Here is a 16,851-nt window from a genome sequence, read left to right as displayed (position 1 = left end):
CACTTCAAGAATTCTCTAGAACTCTCTCCACTCTTCATCCACAAGAACCCAACGGAAATTGATGATCAACTTCATCAAACCAACAAAACCAAGTGTATGAAATTCATTAAAGTTCATCCAAGCCAAGAAATTCCAAGAGAAGTGAATTAGGGTTTTGGTGCAAGAGGAGTATTTCCACTCAAGGCTTATTATTCCATTATCTAAGGTGAGTTTTATGGTATTTCCATGTTGTTTGAAGTGTTGAAAAGTTAAAACACTTGGATTGTAGAAGAATAGAGAAAATGGGTCATAAATGTGGGAATAGTATCATTATTGAGTAAAGGCTTGGATTGAGTTATGATTATTGATATATTGTGAATGACATTTAGAACATGGGATGAGCATTATATGTGAAAGAACGTGATAGTGAACTAGGATCATGATTATGGAGGAATTGAAGTAAAATTGTGAAATGTGGATAATGTAAATGAATGATGATTGTTGTTATGATATTGTGATTGTTGTTATGAATGTTTGGGAGTTGATATGGAATATGGAGGAAGTTGTATAAATAAAGAAAATGCTGCTCAATTTTCTCTAGCTTTAGTAAGTACGTTCTTATAATCGTTTAGCTAATGTCAATACGAACTCCCTTGAAGGTAAAGACGTGAGCATTGAAGGAGAAAGATCAAGTGATAGAATAGCTAAAGAAAAAGGTATGTAAGGTTAGTCCTTTCTTTCTAAGGCATGAATCTTATGGCATGATTTTCGTCTTTCTTCAAGAATCTCCTATATTCCGGAAAACTAAGAGTCTACATTTATGAATAGCCATATGAGATAAGAGATACATTATGAGCACGATAATGATGATGATGAGCTTAAGTCAAAAGATTCTAGAGTCCATGGTATGATGTTCCTATAAAGCTAATGATGCTATCTATAATCCATTGATGTTATTTATTATATACACTCACCTTATATGCTAATTCCTTCAAGGTGAGGCAGAATGTTTATGAATGCTCCATAATAGAAATCAGGGGTTCACGACCTTATGTCACCCCGATAAAGTATAGTTGTCCTTGAGTTTTTATGCATGCATTATGATGAGTATATGATGATGATGTTACACCGCGCCTATAAGGCTGGGCAGTCACCGCTAAGGCGGGCAGCATATACACCATGTCTAGATGGCATGGCAGACACCACTAGTGGGCGGCATGAGATGGTACCCCGAACGCGGGAGGCCTGGACGCAGGCTAATGATTATCACACCGTACCTATATGGTCGGGCAGCTTATACATATATGCATACATGATGTGATGATGATTATGAAGTAAGCCAGTATGCATTATTTCTTTTATAATTGACAGTCAGTTACAGATTGCTCCTCATTTGATGCCTCCTTATTTCATTGATGTATTATTATTGTTGATGCCTTACATACTCAGTACAATGTTCGTACTGACACCCGTTTTCTTTGGACGCTGTGTTTATGCCCACAGGTAGACAAGGAGGCGATCCGGACTCGTAGGAGCTATTAGCTGATTTGAGAGCACTCCATTATCCCGGAGGTGCCATTTATTATTCTTTTGTGTATATATATATATATATATATGTTTTGGGTATGACGGGATCCTGTCCCGTTCATATGTCTAGCACTCTAGTAGAGGCTCGTAGATACGTAGTTGTGGGTAGTATGGTCTCACGGTTTCTCCTTATATGTATGTATGTGTATATATATATATATATATATATATATATATTATTTTGATAGCCGAGGGTCTTATGTATATAAAGGTAAATATGTTTCAAATGAAAATAGTTCTCTATGATTATGAGCATAAGATATATGAATGAACGCATGATGAGTAATAGAATGAGTGGTGCTCGATGAGCCCCGGCACCGTCATGGCCCTAGTCGGGTCGTGACACCATTGGCTTATTTTAGTGAGAAGCTTAAGGGGGCGTCATTGAACTACTCAACATATGACAAAGAGTTGTATGCACTCGTGAGGGTCTTGACCCATTGGCAACACTACTTATGGCATAAAGAGTTTGTGATTCATTCGGATCATGAGTCTTTGAAGCATTTGAAAGGCCAATCCAAACTCAACAAAAGACATGCCAAGTGGGTAGAATTGATTGAAGCTTTCCCTTATGTGATCTATTACAAAAAGGGTAAAGAAAATGTGGTGGCGGATACTTTGTCTAGAAGATATGTCTTGCTCAATACAATGACTTCTAGAATGATGGGTTTTGAAAGCCTTAAGGGATTTTATTCTCAAGATCCCGACTTTAAGGCATTTTGTGAGGAGTTGACCCAAGGGAGGAGGGTTGATAAGTTCCAACTTGTATATGGGTTCTATTCAAGGATGGTAGGGTTTGTGTTCCAATGAGCTCATGGAGAGAATTATTGGTAAGGAAGCACATAGTGGTGGAATGATGGGCCACTTTGCAGTGGCCAACACACTTGACATTTTGAATGAACAATTCTATTGTCCTAAGATGCGGCATGATATAGAAAAGCTATATGGACAATGTTTGGAATGCAAGCAAGCCAAGTCCAAGACTCAGCCCCAAGGTATGTATACTCCCCTTCCTACTCCTATTGGTCCTTGGATAGACATTTTTATGGATTTTGTGTTAGGTCTCCCAAGAACCAAAAGGGGTCATGATATCATTTTTATTGTGGTAGATAGGTTCTCAAAGATGACTCATTTTATACCATGCCATAAATGTGATGATGCATCTTATGTAGCATCTTTGTTTGTGAATCATGTGCTTAAATTGCATGGAGTTCCTAGAACTATTGTTAGTGATAGGGATTCTAAATTTCTTAGCCATTTTTGGAAGAGTCTTTGGAGTGCACTTGGCACCAAGCTCATGTTTTCTACTTCTTGCCACCCTCAAACGGATGGGCAAACCGAAGTAGTAAATAGGACTCTTGGAAGCATGCTTAGGTGTATGATTAGAAAAAAGCCTACTTCTTGGGAGGATTGTTTGCCTTTGATTGAATTTGCTTCTAATCGTTCTCTACACACTTCTATTGGCATGACTCAAATTGAAGTTTGCTATGCTTTTAATCCTTTGATTCCCTTAACCTTAACCCCCTTGTCTAGTGATGTTGTTGTGAGTATAGATGTAAAACAAAGGACAACCGAAATGTTGAAAATCTACAAGATCGACTTACCAGGTGAGTATAATGTTCATAATGTTTTCAATGTAAGTGATATTTCTTCTTGTGTTGTAGGTGATCCTTTAGATTCAAGGACAAATCTAGATAGCCTTGGTTCAGTAACTTACCGCTTGGCCTTACCGGAGGGTTCCCAAAATCCACCCCATGTTTCACATCTCGCAACTGAAGAAGCGTGTGGGTCTTGATATCCTTCCTGACCAGCAATTACCCATCTGTGATGTAGAAGGACATGTGTTGATCCAACCCTTAGCCATTCTTCGAAGTCTTACGGTCAAGGTTAACAACGTAGCTGTCGTCAAAATGTTAGTTCATTAGTAAAATTTGAGCGTGGAGGAGGTTACTTCGGGAGATTGGAGCAATATTCGAGCTCAATTCCCTGAATTTGCAGCTCAATTGTGACCTTGAGGACAAGGTTAGGGGTTAGTATTGTTATGAATTAAGAATTCGATTAGGGTTTAGCTCAATTTGGGGGAAATAAGTTCCAAGTCGTGAAATGTGATTAGGAGCATTGGGTCGACACGTGACACGAGATGCAGCAATCATTTGAGCCATGCAGATGAAGAGATCACTTGCAGATCAACAGTCCATATTAGAAGATGGCAAATATAATCCTACGGCGGAGATTAGCTTAGCTAGTGTTAGTTGAGATTAAATAATAGAATTTAGGGTGTTGAAGGGCAGTTATCAATCCAGTATTAACCTCCGCTCTCTCAACTACTTCTTCTTCTTCTTCTTCTTCTTCAATCCCTAAGTCCTAAGTTCTCCATTACAGGTTCACATTGAAGCTTGGGAAATATTTGGATCATTAATTCCATTTTGTTCCTAGATTTCCATTGTAATTCACTGAGTTGTATTGTTGAACCCATTATCAATAAAATCCAATTTGATTCGAATTCATCTATTTTGCCTTAAATTCATAAGTCTCTTTATCAGTCCATTACATTTAGCATCTGATTAGGACCGGGACAGCTGCTGCGGTTTTCACTTTGTTTCGAAATTTAATCATTTTTTCTCACAAGTTTGCGATCTTGGATTTGGGCGATTTCAATGTCTATGGATTCATCTCAAATAGTGTGTAAGTTCCTGACCTCCGTTTTTGTATTTCCCCATGAACCCCGAGGCTTAGTTAAGTTTTAGTCTTGATTTTGGTTGGGGAAAATTGAGGTTCTGAATTCAAAAGTTGAAAAGTGGTAGATCATGGATTTGAGGATCAAGATGATGATTTTTTGAATGGGTTTTCTGGGTTTAGACTAATTAAGCTATAGGTAAACTAATTTTGAAATAAAATTCCAGTTTTGCCCTTGAGGGCTCGGGGTTACCTTCGTTTTTTTATTCCAAACTAAAGTATAGCAATATGGGGTATCATTGGACTCGTTTAAACTCTCAGAATACTATTTTGACTATATTGGACCCGATTTTGCAATGAAATTACATTTTTGACCTTCGTGGCTCGGGATTGACTTTTTGAACCCAAATTCTTTTTATGGCAATATGAGTATCCTTAGAATCATGTGTTAATGACGATTCATTTTTTTTATAGACTTTTCTTGTTCGGAGGCGCTCCAGAAGGGGAAGGCTCAAGTTTGAGTGTTCATGGCTCCTGTTCGTCTTTCGAGGTAGGTAACAGTTTATCTTTTAGACTCCGATTAAAGTGTGTATTTGGTCTATAAATTCTGAAGGGGTATTGCACATGATGGTAGTCCCACCTTAGTGAATGTGATGAGCACTTGGGTGGGTACGTTGAGCGCTAGAGCGTGGTTGTGGTGATAAATCCAATTAGGTTGGTCTGATTTTGTTTATGTGGGCTATGATAGCCATGATTTGAATTGTACATGTTTGATTGAATTGTTTACCTCATCACTTCATATCTCGTATAATTTTGAAAGGAAATTATTCTGGATTTATGAGTTGGCATATGTAGCTAGTTTGATGACGCATATTCATTCTTGGAAACCATAATGCTATTGTCATAGGATATTATGCATGTAGCACTCATTTTCTATTTATGTGCACATTTGGATAAATTATGTTAAAAAGAGAACACGGGATAGTATAAGGACCGGGATGAGGTAAGGATATTATTCTCACAGTCCGGCGGTATAGTGAGTGTCTCACAGTTCAACGGTAAAGTCGGGCGATACAGTGAGTGGTCACAGTTCAAAGGAAAAAGAACCTCGGGCGGTACAGTGACACGTATATGGACCTCACGAATCCCCCATCGGTCATGACTACATAGGATGGCCAATAGCATGTGCGTACCAGGTTATTTCTTGGCCAATGCATTGCATTTTATTCTCATAATTCATTTGCTATTTCATTCCTCTATGTGATATGTGCTTAACTGACTTATCTGAGTTCTTGTTGAATTACATGGGAATATGCTTAAGTGGTCATAGTAAGGTGTTGCAGATTTCTCTTTACACTTAATGCTTTCGTTAGTCTTTATATGCTTTATACGTGATCCTATCATTGTCGGCCTATGATACCTACCGAGTACTAGTGGTTTGTACTCAGCTACACTTGTTGCACTCTTTATGGTGCGAATTATTGGGCTCCAAGTACGAGTAGGACCCACAAAGCTGCTGGAGTTTGAGATCGTGAATTCAGGAGATCGTAGTGAGTTGTTTGCTTGGTTCGCAGCACCTTTCTCCCTCTATCTTTATTTATTCCTTTCTTTCATTTTTACCCAGACAGTGTATCAATGGATTTCTCCCTTGTGTTGTATTCATAGTGCCTCTTGTACACATGACACCAGTCTTGAGTGGTATTTGTAGTTCTGCATTTGTTTCATAATGAAAGACTTAGTGTTCAGACATTTGACAAATCTTTTACTTTCCGCATATCTAACTTAATTGGTAAATGGTTGGGTTGGCTTACCTATCGAGTGGGAATAGAAGTTATCACGACTTTGAATTATATATATATATATGTTAAAAATCATTTAAAACGGATATATTTTGTTATTTGAACACCTATGATCAAAATGAGAGGCGCGACCCCGTGGCCAAGGGTGTTCAAAGTGTCCTGAGAGTCCCGTGTTCGGTTCTTACATAGTTACACGAGAACTTACATTTATTGCTTTAGCTTATCTCCCTAAGCAATAACTAGTAAATAAAAATTATTTTTTAAACAAACCATACCAAACGTCTTTGACATTTTCTTCCTAATTAAAATAAGTATAATATCTAGAAGTAATTTATAAGAATATTTCAAAAGATAAAACCTCGTTAAATTTTCATCGATAATTGGGTTAATTTCTTACTTTAGTTTTGAATTATACAATTGTTACGTTTGTTACAAATATATTTTAATTATGTTTTCACTTGTAAAATTTCGTTTGTTAAGATTTTTACTTTAGTATTGATTTACACAATTTAAGTTTTATTACAAATATTATGATTTGTTAAATATCTTTTAGTCTAAAAAATTTTGTGCACTCGCTCAATATTTGCGCACATGCTCATCTATTTTTTTTTTTTTTTACTTCTTCAAAGACTAAACACCCTTGACGAAGTTTCTAGCTTTGTCTGGGGGGTTGGAGCCTTCACAGCTTTGAAAATTGGGTCGTGACATAAAATATCTAATGTAGTCATTACAAAAGATTTCAAGACAAGAAACATTAGGTTTGTGAATTACTCCCTCTGTCTCAAATTTTTTATCGTGATTTTTAGAAATAGTTGTTTCAAATTACTAATCGTTTTAGAAGTTCAAGAAAAAATGAATTACTTTTTTTCTCATTTCATCCTTAGCACTAATTTTTATTCTTGAAGATTGACAAACACTTTAATAATGAGGGTGATGTTATGATCGTTCAAATATCAATAAAGCGTAAAATAGTTAAATACCCCTCTTAATTAATGTTTCTTAAGGGGCGCATAAAAAAGAATTACTCCCTCCATTTCAAATTGTTCGTCTAGTTTTGACTTGACACATAATTTAAGAAAATATAGAATTTTTTTAAATCTTAAACTAAAGATACGTAGAACTGTAATCTTAAACATGTTATGTTGAAAGTCGGAGTTAAAGAGTTGTCAAATAAAGAAAGAAATACTCCCTTCGTCCTAAAAAGATTGTTCGTTTTTGACTTGGCATAAAATTTAAAAAATAAAAGAAGACTTTTGAAATGTGTAGTCCAAAACAAGCCTTACATATTTGTGTGACTGTAAATCATCTCATAAAGTTAAATTGTTTCTAATATAAAAAGGGAATAATCTTTTTGTTTAGATTAAAAAGGAGAGAAAGATAATGTTTTAGGACAGAGGGAGTATTAATTTTAAAACAAACTAAAAAGAAAAATAAGATAAATAAATTAATGGAGTATTAAAAGGATATTTGTAAAAGGCAGTGGACCTAACTCTTATATATAAAAGCCACGTTGACCTTTCTGCACACTTCGTGTGTCACTGAGATCTGTTCTACTTTAGCTACTCTCACTCACCATCATTGAACAACTTCAGTTACATTTAACCTTAGATTTTATTCACATTACACAAGCAATCAGATAGTTACTTAAAATGAGTGCTCCATATGGTTCATGGAAGTCACCTATAACTGCCAATATTGTCTCAGGTTCAGATAAGCGTCTTGAAGGCTTTACTATAGACTCACATGGCCAATTAATGTGGTTGGAAACTAGACCTGATGAGTCTGGACGAGCTGTTCTTGTTAAGGAAGCTGCAACAAAAGGGGAAGCACCTAAAGATGTTACACCAAGAGAATTTAATGTTAGGACAACTGTTCATGAATATGGTGGTGGGTCTTTTCGGGTGTCTGGAGATGTGGTTGTTTTCTCTAATTTTGATGACCAGAGATTGTACAAACAGATTCTTGGTTCTGCAGGTCAGTGTCTATTAGTAATATTTTTAGTATTAAAGTACTTTGTACTGATATAAAATGAAATCGAAGTGCTAGCTTTTTAATCGAACGGTAGCCAAACTATGAAAATATTAGCAGCTAAGGAAAGAGAAGAAGCTATTTTAGGGTTAAGCTAAAGATATTTTGATGAATGCCTTTCAACAGAGGGAACATTGATATTTTCCTCCCCCCCCCCCCCAAAACCCCCCCTTCTGTAGAAGAATGATGGGATTGAAGTATGAGAAACGTCTAATTTTCGGTCTCAATTTAGACAAATTAACGATCTTTTGGAAATAGGATTTATGTATTTATATAAAAGTTGGCATCTCAGTTAAAACATCCTTAGCCATTCGTTAATTGATGGAATAGCTTTGAATGCCCAAGCGCCAACATTGTGTAATGAGTAAATGCAGTACAACATAAAAGAAAAATAATGATTCAAAAGGGAAGCCCGGTGCACAAAGCATCCCGCATTAGCAGGTTCTGGGGAGCATTAGGGTAGGCCCTTCCCCGCACCTTGCTAAAGAGGGATGCTTTGTGCACCGGGCTGCCATTTATATTTGGAAATGTAAGAGAAAAAAAATTGTAATCAAAGGAAACGAGTTAGTTCTCCAAACTGTAATCGTGTCACATAAATAGGACAGAGGAAGTAGTATGTCTATTATTTTTCACAGAAGTTGTAGAGTACGGCAGGTTGAATTGATAATTTGTTCATCATAGATTCAGGTCCCGTGCCGATAACTCCAGATTATGGGGGACCTGTTGTAAGGTTTGCTGATGGGGTCTTTGATGGTCGCTTAAACCGTTACATTGCTGTAAGAGAAGGTACATATATCTTTACTTATAATCAGAACATGTTTTTTTGTTATAGATTTTGGAAAGGATATTTTCTCTACAGTCTTGTTTGTTGAAACTGTATTTTCTTGCTCTTTTCTACCTACGAATAGATCATCGCGGTGTTGATGCCCAGCCAACAAATGAGATTGTGAGTGTTCCCCTTAATGATAACACCCCTGAAGGTATGTAAGTGGCAAAAGGTTTTAAGTATTGTGGATCGATTGATCTATAATGTTAAAATGGAGAATGCAAATGAATTGCTGCTTCTGCTTTTATTTATGAATTTCAGAACCAAAAGTGTTGATTAGTGGGAATGACTTCTATGCATTCCCTCGGTTGGACCTAAAAGGGGAACGTTTGGCCTGGATAGAATGGAGCCACCCTAACATGCATTGGGATAAAGCAGAGCTTTGGGTCGGGTATATATCTGAGAATGGGTGAGTAAGTCTTCTAACATCCTCTCTTTATTAGAGATTATGACAATATTGTCCACATTGCTAGATGCTTCAAATTTTAGTGAAAAAGATGATGTCTTCCCTCTTTTTCTTTCATGCACATTGAATCCAATTTTACTGAAAGTGTTTGACAATTGGTTGAATTAACTGATATAGAGTGATCGACAAGCGAGTAGTAGTTGCTGGTGGCTGTCCTTCTCTCGTGGAATCGCCAACTGAGCCTCTATGGTCATCCAAAGGCAGGATAAGTTTTAAGATTCTGCTGTTTACTTCTCATTCCAAAAGCAGAATAACCGTTACTGTTGGTAGACTTTGAATATCTGAAGCCACCTCCTTGAATTATTGCAGGGGAATTATTTTTCATAACAGATAGAAACACAGGGTTTTGGAACATATACAAATGGGTAAATACATTACACCTTAAGAGTTTTGCAAATTCTGCACTAAATGGTGTTGGGTGATAATTCATCTTTTTTACTACTTCTACATCAGAATGAAGATAAAAATGAGGTCCTTGCAATTTACTCTATGAATGCTGAGTTCACAAGACCATTTTGGGTTTTTGGAAATCATTGTTATGACATTGTTGAGGGAAAAGAGGAATCAACCGTTATTGCTTGCAGCTACAGGTCTCTCTCTCAGCTTGTCTCATTATTTCCCAGCCTCTCTTGTAGTGTTAAGTTGACATGTCTAAATTAAATTTCTATCCATGATGGCTTGCAGGCAACATGGAAAGTCATATCTTGGTGTTATAAATCAAGCTAAGAACTCTTTCTGTTCAGTTGATATTCCATTCACTCTCATTTCAAATATTGTAAGTTGCTGCTTATATTGATGAAATTGTCTTATTGGTGCAACATGCAGAAAGTGTAACTATCTACTTAAAATGTTGTTTAGCTTGCAAGTGGCCAGATCCTTTACATTGAGGGTGCATCTTCTGTTCTTCCTACTTCTTTAGCAAAGGTTATATCTTGTTCTTTTCTGTATCGGTGGTTTTTTCCAATAACTATTCTTCCACAGTTTGACTTAATGAATTCCACGCTTTGCAACAGGTCATACTAGATGATCATATGTCAAAGGTTGTAGATTTCAGTATCATATGGTCATCTTCTTCAGACAGTGACAAGTACATATCATATTTTAGCCAGCCAGAGCTTATTGAATTTCCAACAGATGTGGCTGGTCAAAATGCCTATGCATACTTCTATCCTCCATGTAATCCAGATTATAAGGGTAGTCAAGAAGAAAAACCTCCACTGTTGCTTGAAAGCCATGGTAAATAATCTGTATTTTCTTAAATCGCATTTTCATTATGCACTGAGTACTAATTGACGTTTCCATGACATTGATTAAAGCGCTGAAAAATTAAGATACTAAGCATTGAACAGTTTTACTATTAAGCTGCTGAAGAAAAAGCCTGTTACATGGCAGTGCTGTTGGCCAGTTTCACGTTCTCAAAATATAAAAGCCGTGAATGGAGCTGTTAATGATAGAAAATACGATTTTCTTTCTTCTCTTTTCTCACTGAAAATTTTCTCTTTTTTCAATAGTTACTTGGTGTATGGGGAAACGTTTGTCGTTTTCTTAGCTGTTTTCTGGCAGTTATCAGGAACAAATTCCAAACACTGACCTTCTACAAGTTCACTAACCATTGAGCGCACGCGCGTGCACACACACACACATGTATTCTGAATACAGGGATATTATTCAGATAAGTGTGGGTGCGTGTGTCTGTCCAAGTGAGGAGTAATTCTGTTGCTTCTTGATCCGTATCAAAAATTGTGTTTGCTTCATGACGGGACTGATTTTATCACCTCAATGGCAGAATCACTTTGTTTCTCTATTTAGCTTTATTGGTAGCTTCCAGATTCTAAATGTTCATATAATTCATTTATATATAAAATTTGACAGCAAGATAAATACATCTTTAAAGTAATAACCATATTGACTTCTGGCTCATAGTTTGATCGTTATAATGTGGGAATTACGTAAGCCACTTGTTTGTAATTGTCATATGAAAGAGCTTACATACGCCTTCCAACACTTCCTCAATTGAACCCAATAACAAAGTGAATGATTCTAGAATATTGAAATGCAATTTTGTCGTTTGCTTTCATATAACTCTTGTTTGGTTTCGGGCAATAAATATAGCCAACAAAACCAGAGAGATTGAAACTTCCAACGATGCTACGAGTAACTGACAGTCTGTTTTATTGTGGCGGAATAGTTTTGATTCACCTGCTAGTATGTCATTGGATTTCTGTACCACTCGTAATTTGTAATTAAATTTTTGTTGCACTCCATCATCATATTTGTGTAGGCTTCTCTGAGAAAATGAAGTCAAAATGAAGATAAAATCAGTTGTTGCAGCACAATGAAAAAATTTAGAAGCATAGAGGATGGGAAATTAGAAAATTATGAAGAGAGCATCAAGTGAGTGTAAAACACAGTTATTTCACTTTTAAAACATCTAAGTATCAAATCAAACTAATTAGGGAAACTCTAATCTCGTCACTTGGGTCGTGGTATTTTAAATAAAGAAAAAAGAAACAGCAACACTAAAACATATCCCTCTTTAAGGTTCATTTCTATTGCAACTTCTAACCCTGAACATAATAAACAACCTTTAAAAACTGAATCTAATCTAAGATTCTAAATACCCATGGTAAGACACTATTCTGGTAAACTTCTATTTTCCTGTTCCTACACTGTTAAACTATTAATTAACTTTGCTTTCACGATGCTTCATTAATCTTCTTTTCATTCTGAGTATGCGCATAGTTAACTGAATTTTTAACTGTTGCTCATGTGCATTACAGGAGGGCCAACAGATGAGGCACGTGGAGCCTTAAATCTTAGCATCCAATATTGGACTAGTCGAGGATGGGCATTTGTGGATGTTAACTATGGAGGAAGTACGGGTATGTTATCAGTTTGAGCTTTTTATTTTAACTTCCAGCTTTCTTGGATTCGGACAATTTTTTTCATTGGTTGTCAAATGCAGTTGTATCTGTTTTACTATAAACTTTCTGCAATTTATCCTATATTTCAGTCCGTTCAGTTCTGATACATTACACTCCATTAAGTTTTTAAAGTTTACTTGCCCCTCTCTATATATCAGATAACTAAGTCTTCACAAATTTCAATTCAAGGTTATGGCAGGGCATACCGTGAACGCCTTTTGGGGAAGTGGGGAATTGTTGACATCAATGATTGTTGCTCTTGTGCTAAATATTTGGTAAATTGAATTAAATGTATCTCCTACCTTTAGTTATTATTTTTCTGTTTTCTTTACACTAACAAGGATACTTGTTGATTAAGGTGGATGAGGCGAAGGTTGATGGAAAGCGCCTTTGCATAACTGGGTGTTCTGCTGGTGGTTACACAACATTAGCTTCTCTTTGTTTCAGAGATACATTCAGAGCTGGCGCTTCTTTATTTGGAGTAAGTCGATAGGCAACATCAATCTGTTATTAAGGAGGGCATGGTTGTTATTATGGTATGAGTAGTGATAGGCTCAGCCGAAATAAAATGCTAAGTAAACCCTTACCCTGTTCTTTCCATGAGCCATCATGTGAGCGTATGCAGAGGGTAAAACCGGAAAAAGGAAAACGAAGTGGCATAGTAGAAGTTTAAGTGATGGTTAATCATATTTACTTATGTTTCTTCACCTTAGGCTTAATGTATGCATTGATTTTCTATGTCTGCATCTCCTTTTGAATATAAGGAAAGGCTTATTTGGAATACAATGTTACGTTATGCTCAATTTATCTGATCTCTATGTCACAAACATGTACCTCCTATCCCACTTCACTATTGGACTAGGGGAGAGGGTGAGTGGTTTGGAGAACATGGTTCTGGTGGAATCCAGTCACGGGCTAACACGCTTTATGCTGTTTTAACAGATTGCCGATTTGAAGTCACTGAGTGATCAGATGCACAAATTCGAATCCCAGTATATCATTAATCTCGCTGGTAATTATTTGACACTGACTCACAACTTACTGAATAGTTCTAACTAATTTAACATTTTCTTCCTGATACAGGTGATGAAATTGCTTTAAAGGAGCGGTCTCCTATCAACTTTGTTGATCGATTCTCTTGCCCCATAATATTGTTCCAAGGATTAGAAGACACGGTATAGTGCTGCAACTTGTGCTTTTCTTTCCATTTTAAGAAAAGAAATTGAACCCTGTTATTAAATTTTGATCTCAGTGGACCCTAAAAAAAATTTCAGCTTCCCTTCTGCAATGAAAAACTTGTATCTTACATTGAGCAACTATACAATTATTGAAGTTCCGTGAGAATAAACAGAATTATTTGCTTACAGGTTGTCCAGCCAGAACAGGCCCGAAAAATCTACCAGGCCTTAAAGAAAAAGGGGTTACCTGTGGCTCTCGTGGAATATGAAGGAGAATCACATGGATTTCGGAAGGTGAGAACAAAGTATCACATGTATATTTAGTACACCCAGTGCATTTATTGACTGTTTAATTCTACCATTTCTCCACATTGATAAGACATTTTATGATGCTACTGCTACAATTTAATGTGGTATGTCCTTGCCCAAAGAAATCAAATGAGTGTCTTGAGTTATAATCTATGTTGCTCGGACTCGGTGTCGAGTGTCGGATACGGGTACGGATCTAGAGATCGGATTCGGCATAATCTAAATTTTAAGATTCGGGGGTACGGATCTAGGTGCGGATACGGGTGCGGGGATTCGGCTAAAATAATTCAAAATTATAAGAAAAAATAACTAAATCTATGCCTAGAAATAAAAAACAAAAATAATTTTTTATAGTTATGTTTCATTTATAATTAAATTTTAATTTTTAATTAACTTGAAACTCTTCTAGATACAATAAGTGTCCACTCTTCAAGAGCTCTCCGTTTCTTTCAATTTAGCGTCAAATTTTTTCTCAGATTGGTCCGTGGATTTGGTCAAAGTATCCAAAGTCGTTTGACCAGATCCGACACGAATCCGGTGTCGGTGTCGGTGTCATGCCGTGTCGGACACGGGTACGGCAGCAAAAGTGAAGGGTCCGAGCAACATAGGTTATAATGCTCAAATTGAAGCATCCAATTCTGGGAGTTCCTAATCAACAAGATTTTTCACAGGCGGAAAGCATAAAATCCACTCTTGAGCAACAAATGGTGTTCTTTGCTCGAACAGTCGGACATTTTTCAGTGGCTGATGAGATAGCTCCCATACCCATTGACAACTTTGATCAAGCACGAACAGGATCCTGACTGCCCTTGCGGGGTGAGAGTAAGAGAACTCCAAGCGGTATCTGTAGTTTTCTAAGAAAAGCCGCACTGCTGATCAATAATTTGACGGACTTAGAATTGCAACTGAAAAGAGAGCATTTGACGTTCTGTACAGCTGGCCTTGGAGAATCTTGTTTGGCAAAGTTGGTTATATGATAGGGATGTCTTAGCCTCATTTCTTGATAGTAACTAATACGTCTTTGTCCTTGAGCAATCTTCTGTTCAGCAGTTACGATTTCAATCAAATCTTGGATGCTGTCACTCAACAAAGGACTCATAGTTCGCCCTTGTACCCTCATCTCCGTATAGGTGGTGCTACAGAATAATAACAATGAACTGTACTGTGTTGTAAACCAGAGAATAAAAATATGAATTCTGTCTAAACTCGAACCTTTTCTTTCTCGTTTATGTTCTTTTGTTTTTGGAGTTTAACGATGACCTGTGAAGCACGCTGATATTAGTTTCTTAGTATCCAGGACGAAATGTAGAAGTTCTGGTGCCTTCATTTGCTACTTGAGTGGCGGATTGTCTCCAGATGTTGTGATAAGCATGCATTGTTCCTTTGGCGGGACGTAAAATGCTAGCAATCTTGTAGTTAAATCTTTGAAGCTCCTTAAACTTCATACCAAAATATTATAAGCTCTGATGTTTTATTGTACTTTTTCAGTGCAAAGAAGAAAGGGAAAAGGGTCAAATTTGCCCCTCAACTATGCGAAATGGAACATATTTCTACTCCATTATAGTTGAGGCCATTACTAAAATAAGCTAAAATTTGCCCTTATTTTCAAACGGCAGAAGATTAAGGACTCGTTGATGCCATGTGTTCAACAATTAAGGATTAATTTTTAAAATAGAGGGCAAATCTGAACTTTTCGCATAGTTCAGCGGAAAATTTGACCCTTCTCTCTAATTTTGAGTCTTTTTTACTTTTTTATGTTTCCCCTTTCTCTCTCCCCGCCACTACCTCTACCAACACCGATCACTTTTCACTATCAATGTAAATTCGACTTGTTATAGCACATAACCTACAATTTGTTTCAGGTAATATAGAGTTTACCTGTAATACTACCTTTTAAATAACCTTGTTGATATTTATTTCCATGATAAGTGCATATAGATTATACTCTATGGACATACATAGTTAAACTGGGTTGGGGAGTGCATGTTAAAACTGCCCCTAAAGTACATATGTCATTTGTACGAGTACTTGGCTTGATTTTTGTAACAGCTAGAGTATATGTGTATACAGTATTACATTTATGTATATTTAACACCACCAGCTTGGTTCCAGAAATACAATAATTGCACATAATAATAACCAAATTCTTATTTTTCATCAAATCTGTAACAGATGATGGTAAAAATATTCTCAAACTACTAAAATACTCCGTAATCAAAACCGCCAAGTTTTGATTTGGTTAGAACTGAACTGTGTGGCAATACTCAAGAGATATAAGGATATTACATGAAGTTATATTGGAGTATATCATACTTTCCTTAATTATTTGTGTAATCTATTAAAGGAGCCTAGCTTGTAACCTTCATAATTCAAGGGAAGAATGGTACATGGTATATTTGTACTTGATCATTTCTAGTCAATTGTGATGGGAAACCTTTTGGCAAAACAAAAAGTATGGTTGATTTAATTAATTACTGATAGGAATACCATGGTTGGTTATAGTTGTCTTTATTTGGAGAGAAGCAACTTTAGCGGCACTACACCATAATTTGGAAGAAAAAGCTAACAGAAACGAAATAGGGAAAATTACAGTCAAATACTCCCTCCGGACCAAAAAAAGAGTTCACTTAGCAAATCAAGAAAGAATTAACCTTATTTTTTCATATTTGTCCCTATTAAGTGTTATATGATCAAATCTCAATGCCTATTTAATTAGGGGTAGTTTAGTCAAATTACCTATTTTTGTCTAAGAGTTAGTATTTTCTTAAGGGGTGTGCAAATGGCTGAATGGACTCTTTTTTTGATCCGGAGGGAGTACCATTCGGCCACCTAGTTTACGAAATATGTACAGTGTATAGGTAGTGAAAGTATATTAAATATACATATACTATACAAACCTATACACAACATATACATACCTATACACTACATATACGACCGTAGTGTATGGGTAGTGTATACTTTGCCATGTTGGGTAAAGTAGATGGCCGAAGGGTGCATTAACATAAGTTTCTCAACTAAATAAAGATCCAATTAGAACTATAAATCTTCTGCTATACCCAAAGCAAAAAGCAAAAAT

General features: G+C 36.4%; 1 protein-coding gene across 1 annotated transcript; it reads left to right on the top strand.

Annotated features, from left to right (window-relative positions):
• Nucleotides 1-7,561: 7,561 nt before the first annotated feature.
• LOC132049993 (uncharacterized) lies at nucleotides 7,562-14,983 on the top strand. The gene is made up of 17 exons (XM_059440990.1): nucleotides 7,562-8,015; nucleotides 8,751-8,855; nucleotides 8,978-9,049; nucleotides 9,157-9,304; nucleotides 9,479-9,561; nucleotides 9,671-9,726; nucleotides 9,815-9,951; nucleotides 10,046-10,136; nucleotides 10,220-10,285; nucleotides 10,375-10,597; nucleotides 12,142-12,243; nucleotides 12,475-12,560; nucleotides 12,644-12,766; nucleotides 13,228-13,297; nucleotides 13,369-13,460; nucleotides 13,653-13,757; nucleotides 14,444-14,983. Exons 1-17 carry the CDS (start codon nucleotides 7,691-7,693, stop codon nucleotides 14,573-14,575), a joined length of 2,016 nt encoding a protein of 671 aa, XP_059296973.1. The 5' UTR covers nucleotides 7,562-7,690; the 3' UTR covers nucleotides 14,576-14,983.
• The last annotated feature ends 1,868 nt before the right edge of the window (nucleotides 14,984-16,851 follow it).

The sequence above is a fragment of the Lycium ferocissimum genome, chromosome 3, assembly GCF_029784015.1.
Source record: "Lycium ferocissimum isolate CSIRO_LF1 chromosome 3, AGI_CSIRO_Lferr_CH_V1, whole genome shotgun sequence".
NCBI classification, from domain to species: Eukaryota; Viridiplantae; Streptophyta; class Magnoliopsida; order Solanales; family Solanaceae; genus Lycium; species Lycium ferocissimum.
Note: the sequence above shows the minus strand (reverse complement) of the source record. Positions and strands in the feature narration are given on the sequence as shown.

What these genes read in the sequence shown, in the direction of transcription:
- LOC132049993 (XM_059440990.1), top strand. Translation starts at nt 7,691, where the DNA reads ATGAGTGCTCCATATGGTTCATGGAAGTCACCTATAACTGCCAATATT. An exon ending in TAATGATAACACCCCTGAAG is followed by an intron (nt 9,050 to 9,156) that starts GTATGTAAGTGG and finishes TATGAATTTCAG; the next exon opens with AACCAAAAGTGTTGATTAGT. An exon ending in GTATATCATTAATCTCGCTG is followed by an intron (nt 13,298 to 13,368) that starts GTAATTATTTGA and finishes TTCCTGATACAG; the next exon opens with GTGATGAAATTGCTTTAAAG.